This window comes from Sinocyclocheilus anshuiensis, unplaced genomic scaffold, assembly GCF_001515605.1.
Source record: "Sinocyclocheilus anshuiensis isolate Anshui unplaced genomic scaffold, SAMN03320099.WGS_v1.1 scaffold419, whole genome shotgun sequence".
NCBI classification, from domain to species: Eukaryota; Metazoa; Chordata; class Actinopteri; order Cypriniformes; family Cyprinidae; genus Sinocyclocheilus; species Sinocyclocheilus anshuiensis.
In genome coordinates this window covers 442,009-453,289 of record NW_015548228.1, presented here as the reverse complement: position 1 = coordinate 453,289, position 11,281 = coordinate 442,009, and the positions used below count along the sequence as shown (strand labels likewise).

At 38.1% G+C, this 11,281-nt stretch overlaps 2 protein-coding genes across 2 annotated transcripts in view; one reads left to right on the top strand and one right to left on the bottom strand.

Annotated features, from left to right (window-relative positions):
* The window catches only part of gps1 (G protein pathway suppressor 1), a 9,361-nt gene extending 8,009 nt beyond the window's left edge, over positions 1-1,352 (top strand). The window contains exon 14 of the mRNA XM_016441565.1: positions 930-1,352. Coding sequence (XP_016297051.1) covers positions 930-1,004 — 75 coding nt within the window. The 3' untranslated portion in view covers positions 1,005-1,352. The remainder of the gene's footprint in view (positions 1-929) is intronic.
* Positions 1,353-1,623: 271 nt separating this feature from the next.
* Positions 1,624-11,139, bottom strand: LOC107654489 (tRNA-dihydrouridine(16/17) synthase [NAD(P)(+)]-like). Its single transcript, XM_016441566.1, has 14 exons — positions 11,067-11,139; positions 9,257-9,498; positions 7,949-8,057; positions 7,036-7,086; positions 6,841-6,953; positions 6,503-6,585; positions 6,316-6,419; positions 6,061-6,208; positions 4,937-5,033; positions 4,741-4,826; positions 4,350-4,516; positions 3,730-3,767; positions 3,548-3,623; positions 1,624-2,926 (listed from the first exon to the last, which is right to left on the bottom strand). The coding sequence occupies exons 2-14, from the start codon at positions 9,491-9,493 to the stop codon at positions 2,805-2,807; spliced, it is 1,431 nt and encodes a 476-aa protein (XP_016297052.1). The 5' UTR covers positions 9,494-9,498; positions 11,067-11,139; the 3' UTR covers positions 1,624-2,804.
* Positions 11,140-11,281: the final 142 nt, after the last annotated feature.

Genomic DNA, 11,281 nt, shown 5'->3' with positions numbered 1-11,281 from the left:
ACAAAAGTGCCACAAATACTGCCTAAACAAAATACTGATTTTGTGCACTTTATTTACTGTACCAATATTTTAAATTGGCCTTTGAACTTAGCTTTATTGCATGGCAAAAAAAAGTGTTACCTTGCCAAAGCACTGACAGAGCCCACTGATCTAATGGTGTTGTTGAGCGCTCCAAATGCAAACTTTGCATGCAACAATCAGGCAGCAATTGACAGCACTCTGATCTAGTGGCATACAGGCATCGTCATATTGACAGTACTCTAGCCCAATAATGTTGGGGGATCCAGTGGGGGCGGCAGTCATATTTCAGGGTGACCGTGCCACTCTTTATCACAACCCTGCTAAAAGTGCCAGTACGTGCGCTCATTGGCGCCCCTTCAGCTGGTGGCGCCCTAGGCGACCGCCTAGCTCGCCTATGCCTAGAAACGGCCCTGTTTACATAACTTTACAGTTGAACCACTGATGTCACACGGACTACTTTGTCGATCATCTTGGTACTTTTCTAGACCTTGAACATGGTAGTTACTTTGCTGTCTATGGGACGGTCAGAGAGCCCCCTCATATTTCATCAAAAATATGTTAAATTGTGTTCCGAAGATGAACGAAGGTCTTACGGGTTTCTAACAACACGAGGTTGAGTAATTAATGACAGAATTTTCATTTTTGGGTGAACTAACCCTTTAATTTGTGTTGAACCGGGAATTTTGTATTAAATCAATCCACTAGCTTATTGCATGTAGGCAATCAACTAGATGCAAGTTGCTTTAATATGTGTGGAAAAACTATAAGCTCCCTGAGAAAGAGCTATAAGAATACCCCTAGTCTTCATCTCTGTCATTCTTCACCAACACCAGCATGCGTTTCCCTCTCAATCTGTTTTTCCCGCTCTACATGATGCTTCTCACTGATCCCTGTCATTCCTTTCACAGTCCCCTCCAAGAGAAGGCAGTCAAGGGGAGCTCACACCTGCCAACAGCCAAACACGAATGAGCACCAACATGTGAAGGCTCGACCAGATGCCTCTCCTAGGAAAGTACACGGGGCCACTGCCGCATCCTAGGCCCCCGTTTAGAAATCAATTATTTCCCTGCTGAAGAGAGAAAAATCACAATCTAAAGACTTTATTTAAGTTGGGAAGAAGATATCTGTTGTCTGTATTAAAGACAAGCACACCCTGTTGCTCAAATGAAAAGGAAAAAAATATAAAAAAGAGAAATGCGGCGCTTAAGCTGTACTGGCCTGTTGTTCTTTGTAAAGGATGCACTTTCCTCTGTATCTTGTGACAAACCTTGATTACACATTGAGAAACCTCATCACGAAATATGCTTTTAAAATAAACACACATTCAAAAAGATGCTTCAACCCGGAAAGGTTCTTTCTCCATGTGTTTCTGATGCTGCAGTCGGAAATGCAGTTTGATTTGAAGACTTTCAACAATTGCAGCATCATCTCTGTTTAATAACGTTTAGTTATTTCTCTGTTGTATTGTGTTCTACTGTTTAAGTAAGATTGTTACTCCAGTGAATCATCATCATCAGCTGGTTGGTGACCTTCAACAAAGGTAGATTTTATTTGCTTTTATGGCCTTGAATAAACGATACCTAGAAACGTTTAAAAACTATTCAGTTTTTGGTCATATTTTTAGAAAAGGAGAAAGGCAACTTTTAACACTTCAAAATTTATTTGAGCAAAATTTCCAAAATGTTTGAACGATACGAAGCCCAAGGAACTGATGAGAAAAAAAACACCCACACAGAATAGCCACAGATCTGTACACACATTTACATTTAGAGACTCATTCAAGGGTGTTTCTGAGCAACTGTCCCACATCTTAAGAATAAGGCACCGAGTTGAGTCCTGATACTTTAAAGTACTGTGTGAAAAAATAACATATTGGCCTATAATGAAAAGAAAATATTATGTTGAACCAAAGTTGTATGAAAACTGGATACTGCTTTGAAACACTAAAAGAATGAAGATAAAAGGCAGTACAATAATAGCAATTGTAGGGTAAGGCATCTGAATCTGACAACATCTTTTAAAACAAATAATTTACTGGGTCAGGAATCTTTGTAGTGCAACTGTCCTCATCTCTAAAATAAATGTCAGTATGTGTGTGTGAAACAGTCACATGATCATAACCACACAGGAAAGTAAGAGGTCTCGGATTAAAAATGAATTTATATACATGTTCCAAAAAAAAAAACATAAAAATGCATTAAGTCAAAGATGTTTGACTCTGGTTGCAACATATAACTATGCCCAATCTTTCATTTTGGAAGACAATAAATATAGTAAAAATACAGTCCAAATAATGTTTGAGTGAAGATGTCCATCAGTGTATTGGTGTATTTCCACAGAACGTCCCGAAATAAAAGTCCAGCTCCTCTATCTTAGGTGAGCGGGGAGCAGTACAGGATTGTGCATTCAGAGCAGCTGCTTTATATACCACTCTCCCAGTAATTATCAAAATATACTACTCTAATAAACCATCTTAAAATATTAAGACTATGGAACTATTCACCCGACAGCAGTAAAGAAAGTGGTACTTCGTTACAGAAAAGAATGACTCTACAAATGATCTAGTGTAAGTAACAGTAGCACTGATCTTTCCATGTCTGGTTCTTTGCAGGTTTAGTTAATTTGGTGTCATATGGATCCAAATCACACATCAACAGTGAAAAACCAGGTTTGGCCTCAAATGCAGTCTTGTACTTCTAATTCAGTGCAGCAACGTTAAGTGGTAAACCAGTTCAATGTGTTTTCAGACGTCACTGTTGTCCATATCCAGTACACAGTCTGCTTTACAAAGGATCATGTGCTGCAGTGGAAACTGTCTGACTGTTAGGATTCCCATTCGTCAACCCACCACCTGTATCAGAGTTAGACTGTTTTAAAGCCTTGGTTTTGAATCTCAATCCATGGCCTGTAACCCAACAATGAACAGAGAGCAAACAGCTAGTCTTACAGAAGTGGTAGGACATTACAAGTTACATTCAGATACATGCTGGTAAGGAGATTATATCATCACAACATCAGAAATTAGCTGATATTTTAATTTTAACATTCTTAGAAGTTAATGCAACTTCCTATTAGGCTCAATATTTACACAATTATAAAATATTTTAGCAAATAGAATTCTAATACCCCATTCCTTACAGTATTAAATCCCTAAACATCTCCAAACTAACTCCTCAGCTATGGAACATGTTGCCACCCTATATAAGAACTGCACCAACATACGCTGATTTTAAGTCTCTTCTTAAAACGTATTTATTTACTGTTGCATATGGTGATCATAAGTAAGCGCAGCGGCATAACTGTAGTGTACTCTGTCGCTGTGTTCTATGTTTACTTTTGTATTTTGGTATATGCTTAAATTTTGTACAGCACTTTGGCCAACAGCTGTTGTTTTTAAAATGTGCTCTATAAATAAAATTGACTGACTGACTGACTAACTTGTTCACTTGTGAAGCTATTTGTAAGCGTTACTGATCAAGTCACTGTGCGTTTCATACACAGTGAAACAGCTGCTTGATATACTAACCAGGACAATCAGCCACTTCCTTAAAAGCCTTCCTCTTGCAGCAGCCACGGCACAAGTTGAACACACATTTATTCCCCTGTTGATTTTTAAAAAACACACAAAATGGTTCTGTAAACACTTCAAACAGGAGTACATTATAGCACTAAAATCATCAGATGAAAGAAAAGAATCAAAAATCTTACTTTAGGGTTTCCACATTGCTCACACTTGATGTATTTTGCTGCAGAACACAAGGATGCAAAGGCAATGTTATTGACCTTAATCAATATATGTTAGCCAATATCTTTATGATAATATACTACCATTTAAAAGTTTGGGGTCTGTATTATTTTTCATAGAAAATAATATTTTTATTCAGAAAGGACACATTAAATTGATCAAAAGTGACAGTAAAGACGTTTATAGTGTTACAAATAATTTCTATTTCAATTTTAGAATCCAGAAAAAAAAACGTTTCAGTTTCCACAAAAATATTAAGCAGCACAACTGTTCCCAACATGGATAAGAAATGTTTCTTGATCAGCAAATCATCATATTAAAATGATTTTTGAAGGATCATGTGACACTGGATAAAATAAAATAAACCTTAGCGACCCCAAACTTCTGAATGGTAGTGCATGTCTAATAAACATTTTTTTTTTCATATCCTTTTTTGTAATTTCATATCCTTTTTTTTTAGTATTTTTTTCTATTTTATTCTTCGAAGGTTACAATAATGTGCACTGTGCCATCATCAATGTCACTTAAAGGCCCCATTAGGTCAGTGGGCTTTGGGAAATATTGGGAACAGATTTATCCTTACACTTCAGCTCTGGACAGAAGTTCTTGTGGGGGTTGCGGGCTTTCTTCTTCTGCTTGTTCTTGGAGAGCGAGTCGTTGGGTGCATCGCTGTCCTCCAGCGCCCTCTTTGCACTCACAGCTTTGGTTTCTGATGCTCTCTGCCCATTTTCAGTGTTTGGATCCTTGGGCCTACAAAATATACCAGCTTCACAATCATGTTCCAATGTTATATTCAAACTAGTTTATGTCTATCGTGGACAGAAAAGATTTCTCTGAACCTTGGCTTTGGCCCATTCAGTAAGTGTCAAAGATTATGACTGATATTATACGGTTTTGCTGAGACCACAGAAATAGTATAATTGTGATGGTTTCTTCATATTCACACAAGACCCAATCAGAAAACATGTCCTCACGGTGGTCTGACGTAGGGTTGACAGATCCAGTGAGGGAAGGGAAGTCCAGTCCAAGTCCATTCTGATTCATCTTTAGCCATCTCCTCCTGTAACAGTAAAAAGCAACTGCTCTCTCAAACTCTGTCATAAGCTTTATAAATATTTCTGTCTGAATAAAGTTGGACTATGATGAATTTGTAATCCAGAGTTCCTTTACCTGGCAACGTTGTTTCAGCTGTCTGTTGACCTCAGCAATCCCAGCTACGTTTTTCGCTTTGGCCAGCTCCTCCCTCAGGTCTTGATGTATCTGTAAGCTGTTGTAATAAAAAGACATACTTATTATTATACAATTCACCAGTCATCACCTTCCTGTTTGGGGTCGGCAAGATTTTTAAATGTTTTTGATAAAAAGTCTTTTATGCTCAACAAGGCTGCATTAAAAACAGTAATATTGTAAAATATTATTACAATTTAAAAGAAATATTTTCCACTGTACTATATTTCACAAAGTAATTTATTCCACTGATGTCAAAGCTGAATTTTCAGTTGCTATTACTTCAGTCTTCAGTGTCACATCTGACAGACATCTTAGAGAAAGAAACATTTCTTCTTCTTATCAATGTTGAAAACTGTTGTACTGCTTCATATTTCTGTGAAAACTTGATTTCTTGATTAATATAAAGTTCAGAAAACAGCATAATGTAACTTAACTATGTTTGCTGTCACTTTTAAACAATAGCATGAGCCCTTGCTGAATAAAAGTACACAGCGTCACACACGGCGGCCTAGAGTGAGCGGCAGCGGCGGCCTAGAGTGAGGAACGGCCAGAGGGCTAGAGTGAGCAGAGGCGGCGATATCGTCCTCTTTTGGAAGGGCAAACAAAGTAGTTTCAATTTCAAAACGAAACACAGCCCCTTCACGACATGGCGGCGGCAACAACAATACTACAGCGAGAATAAAAGTTACGCCTTCTTTTTTTGCGTAAACATTTGGGCGGCGTTATGCAAATCTTCCCACATCATGACGTAGATATGTGGGGACGTGTTAGAACGAGCCGTTTTAGGTAGATGTGGCCGACTCTTAACTTTTATAAAGAATATCTCTTTGGATTTGAGACTTTAGTCTTTACAACTTTACAGATCTTCTTTATGCACCAAGAGCTTGTAAACACTCCAAAGAGAAAGGAAAAATTGAAATCGCATCATATGACCCCTTTAAAATCATACTAACCCCAAACTTTTGAATGATAGTATTTAATGAACTCTCTCAATTCATTAAGTGACTAAAATCTCAAGCAACAGCGAAATATCAGTGTCAAGCATCAAATGTGAACGAACTTACGTGTGGTGCCACAGTTTGAAGATGTGAGCACGGACATAAGACAGACTGCAGGGTGGGTGTTTCTCCACAACCCCCAGGTACTCCTCAGCCATCTCCCACACAGGTGGACTACGGCCTTCAAACAGGGCAGGATTGTGGAGATTCCCTTCTGTAAATGCAATGCGTTCATATTTTTGTATTACTGCATTAAGAAATATCAGAGTGCGAGTCTTTCTGTACAAGCATGTTTATGAATCTTGTCTTTGTATGCGTTACCTGCACTCATGACACCTTGTACTCCAGTCTCCTCCATGCATCGCTGAACATCACTCAGGTGCTGGATGTTTCCATTGGCGAAAACGGGAATGTTTACAGCCTCCCTACACAAATGCAATAAAAGGTACACCATCAGGACAAAACACTAAGAACAGTCAGCACCAGAAGCAAGTGTTGCATCTCTTACCATACAGCTTTGATGTGCTTCCAACTTGCAATGCCCGTCGAAGCCCCCTTTTGATCTTTAGCTCTCCCATGAACTGTGAGGAGCTGTAAAAAAAAAAAAAATGTTAAAGATACTAAACCATCAGCAGCTGGTTCAAGAATATATGAATCGCATTAGATTGAGATTTGAGGTAATGTAGTGGTTACAGCTGGTATAACAAACGGATCAGTTCCAGGTTGGAGAGACGTAAGCCTCACTCCCTCACATGGGCTCCTGAGAAAGGTGCTTAATCCCAGGTTGCTCCATGTGCACTTTAGACAAAAGTATCTGCTATATGATAAGCAAGGGGAACACTTTACCTGGCATCCAGCCTTTTCCAGCATTTTGGCATACTTCACGGTTTTCTCAATCTCTGGGAAGACCCGGATTTTGCAAGTAATGGGCACAGAGAGTTTTTCATCGGCCAGCTTAACTGTAAACGACAGCACCTGAATAAGACACATTCTCTACATGGTTCACATCTGCACTGAGCTTATTAAAATAAGACAACTTACTCATTTTCTCAAGAAGGTCCCACTCGTCTTGAAGAAACACACCATAATGGCCTAGGAGAGAATTTATAAATGAGCCATAATGGGGAAACGGGGACGCATTTTGCTAAAATTTGAGATTTAAGTGAATAAATGAAGCAAATATTTTTAGAACCAAACTTCATGTTACGACACTACTGCTCAAAGTTTTGGGGTCAGTACGATTTCTTCAAATATTTTTAAAAGAAGTCTCTTATGCTCACTAAGGGTGTGTTTATTAGATAAAAAATACAGTTAAAACCGTAATCCCAGGTGAAAAACGTGCACGTCCATAATATACTTAAAGTGCTCTATTTTTGCGCACTAATTTTGTGTCCCAAAATAGCACAGTTGAGTACACTTACTGTAGATGATCTTAAGTATATCTTAAGAGGTAATCATTTTTTGTATATTAAGTACAAAATTAATAGAGCACTTTAAGTACATTATGGAAGTGTACTTTTTTCACCTGGGATACTGTTAAATATTATTACAATTTAAAATAATTGCAATATATTTTTAGATATTCTAATACATTTTAAACATAATTTATTCCTCTGATGGCAAAGCTGAATTTTCAGCATCATTACTCCAGTCTTCAATGTCACATGATCCTTCAGAAATAATTGTAACATGCTTATTTGATGCTTAAGAAAAATGTCTAATTATCAATGTTGAAATCAGTTGTGCTGGTAAAATATTTGTTGGAATAGTAATGCTTTTTTTCCAGGATTCTTCAATGAACGGAAATAAAACCGAAATCTTTTGCAACATTGTCATTACTGTTTTTACTCTCACTTTTGATTAATTTACTGCATCCTTGCCGGAAAAAAATCTTATGAATGGTGGTTTATCTCTCACATACAACAGAAACAAAGTGTCAGCTGAGTTTTGGTACCTCTTTTCGCAATCATCTGAGGGCAACCCAAATTCAGATCGATGGCATCGCAGTAATCCTGGGCAAGTAGAGCAGCCTGGATAAACACCTCAGGATCATTGGCACAGAACTGCAAGGAGACAGCAGTGAATAACTCTCACTCCATATTAGGGATGTGTGGGTCTAGTCGATTAAACGGTACAGCTCCTACTAGTCGACACTGAAAACAATAGTCGATTACACGACAGAAAAAAACAACTTGATTTTATCATTCAAATTACCGACATTTTAACATTGTATTTAAAACATTTTAAATAACAAGTTAAAATAAAACGTTAGAAGTTTATCTGGGCGGAAACGACATTTTTACCTCAGACCTCACATGCGTTTTCTTCGTGCCAGTTGCGGCGAGTTGAAAGACGAGCAAGGTGTGGGATTATTTTGAATTAGAAGGAAACGGAAAAGTTTTGTGTAAACTGTGTAATGTCAAATTGTCTTACCATAACTCTACTGGAGCGATGCGTAATCATATTCAATACAGGCACGTAGGCGTTAGCTTAGAGGCTGGCCAAAGCCAGCTAATGTCAATCACTTCTTTCACTACAACCTGCCGGCGCTACGATCCCGTCCGCGTCGTCTGTTCCTCTAACGAAGACCCGCTTCGGTGGTGGTGCAGGATGTCCAGGCGCTCTCTGAAACGTTATATGAAGATTAAGAATTCTGTCAGGCTATTGATTGATTTTCCATTGTTCTGCATTTCCCCAGCTGATTTGAATAAATAAGCTATGCTTTGACCGACGTTGAGTGTATACTCAATTTTTTTATACAAACTTTTTTTTCTTTTTAACGACCGCCTGAAATGATAACGCGAGGCAAGTGTGCGGCAAGCAGAATTCATTGAGGGATTTGACAGTGTGATTAATAGATTATGTATTTCAAATATAGGCTATTATATATGATATATATATATATATATTATTTGTATGTGATCGTGTTTGTTTATACGCAACATCCATATTTGCGCCAGGTCAATGGAAAGGTATTCAGTAAGGCAATCTGGGATATAGAATCTTAAAAATCTGTTTTCTTTCGATTTTTCATTCAACTATTCACAGATTAGAGGTTAAATAATACATTTACGTCCATTCTATAATTGACCCCTAGATGTCAGTGTTGACCTAATAATTTTGGGGGTTTCTTGCTTTTAGACTAGTCGGATACAAAACTTTCGTTTAAACGTCAGTCAAATTAGTCGTCGCGCACATCCCTACACATAGTCCTCTCTGTCACCTCAAGGGGCTTACTGATGCCAAACAAGATGGAGCCCACCTGTGTGATGAGAGGTCGGTCCTCCTGGTTGACCTCGTTGTACAGGTTCTCTCGGCGGTAGTTGGCATCCCTGACGAACACCTGTGCGTGCAGCATGGGAGTGTAGCAGAGCTCTGCGCCGTGTCTGCGGCTCAGGAGCCTCCAGGCCAGCTCGCTCTGCTCCACCATGGGCGCCACCACATAGCGCGCACCCTTCAGAGTGCTCCTCCAAAACTCGAACCCACGGGGTTTCGCCATGCTGCCTGCACAGGATGAAATCCAGAGCTGGGTAGTAACTGATTACATGTAATCTGGATTACCTAATCAGATTCCAAAAATTAAGTACTTGCATCCATATTTGCGCCAGGTCAATGGAAAGGTATTCAGTAAGGCAATCTGGGATATAGAATCTTAAAAATCTGTTTTCTTTCGATTTTTCATTCAACTATTCACAGATTAGAGGTTAAATAATACATTTACGTCCATTCTATAATTGACCCCTAGATGTCAGTGTTGACCTAATAATTTTGTAGGCATACGCTCTGTGTTCAGTCTCTTTCTTTCTAAGCTATTTTCTGTCCTGTGTTTAGTTTACTTTTTAGATGTCATTGTTTTTACCATGAATTCACGATTAGTTATTAAAAAGATACAGGATGTTTAGATGACCTAAGAAGATAAATAAGACAATGTTTCAATAAAGATTAAGTAGGCCTACCACATTGTTTTGGTAAACAAACAAAAGTAAAAGCAAATATATACACAGACACAGACGCACACACGTTGGGTCTCCATGTTTTATGGGGACAATTCATAGTCCTATTAATCTGGATTATGTAATCAGATTCCAAAAAATAAGTACTTGTAATTAGATTAAATTACATTTCAAAATACTCGTAATCAGACTACATTTACTTTTTATGGATTACATGATTATTTACACAATAGCAAAAATTTATTCCATGTTTTATGGGGACAATTCATAGTCCTATTGGGTTTTATACTGTACAAACTGTATTTTCTATCCCCTTACCCTAACCCTACCCCTCACAAAAGCTGCTGGTATTTTAAGATTTTCAAAAAACTGAATTCTGTATCATTTATAAGCTTGTTTCCTCATGGGGACCAAAAAATGTCCCCCCAGGAACAAGAATTTTGGATATTGCCATCTTTGTGGGGACATTTTGTGCCCATAATGTGGGGTACAACTCATCTTTTAAATTTTCCTTTCTAAAAAAAAAAAAAAAAAGCCTACCGCTTATATACACTCAGAAAGTCTTTGGAATCAGTAACGAGTTACAATTTGTAAGTAATCTACCCAGCTCTGATGAAATCACATTTGACTACGTGAAATGGATAATACTCTAAATTAACATAGCACCTATCTTAACTATATGCTCTACAATTAACATTAACATAGCACGTTAGTGTTATTAGTAGTAATTTGGATCTGTCGTTCATCACTAAACATTTTGGAAAGGTGTTTCTTAGCAAAAGAAATAGGGCTGCACGATAAATCGCATGCGATATTTAACGCGCATCTTGTCAGTAAAGACGGTTCTGTAATCAGCGGTAAATCTCCATCACCTGCGTGCTTTCACATTTACCGCTGATTACAGAACCGGCTTTCTGACAAGATGCGCGTTAAATATCGCATGCGATTTATCGTGCAGCCCTAAAAAGAAACTAAAAGAGTCTGAGACCACGGGGTGATTTGTGTTACATATCTGAAGAAATAAAGTGTGAAGGACAAACACATTGACAGAGCTTAACTAGAAGATGCCATTAGCTGACATTCTTTTAAAACAGGCTGTATTGAGAGCAAAATACTTACAGTAGCGTATGAACCAGCCACAGACAGCAGCTCTATGCGGCACATGAAGTGTTGTGTGTGTCGCGGTGAAATACATCCGTGAGGAAACGATAAACCTATTGATTTATTCCGGGGATTATGACAAGTTACAATATATCACAACGTTTGGACGTGGGTTGTAAATTATGTTTTTGTTAATATTTAAAAATCAGTCATGTCATCTTTAGAATGTATAT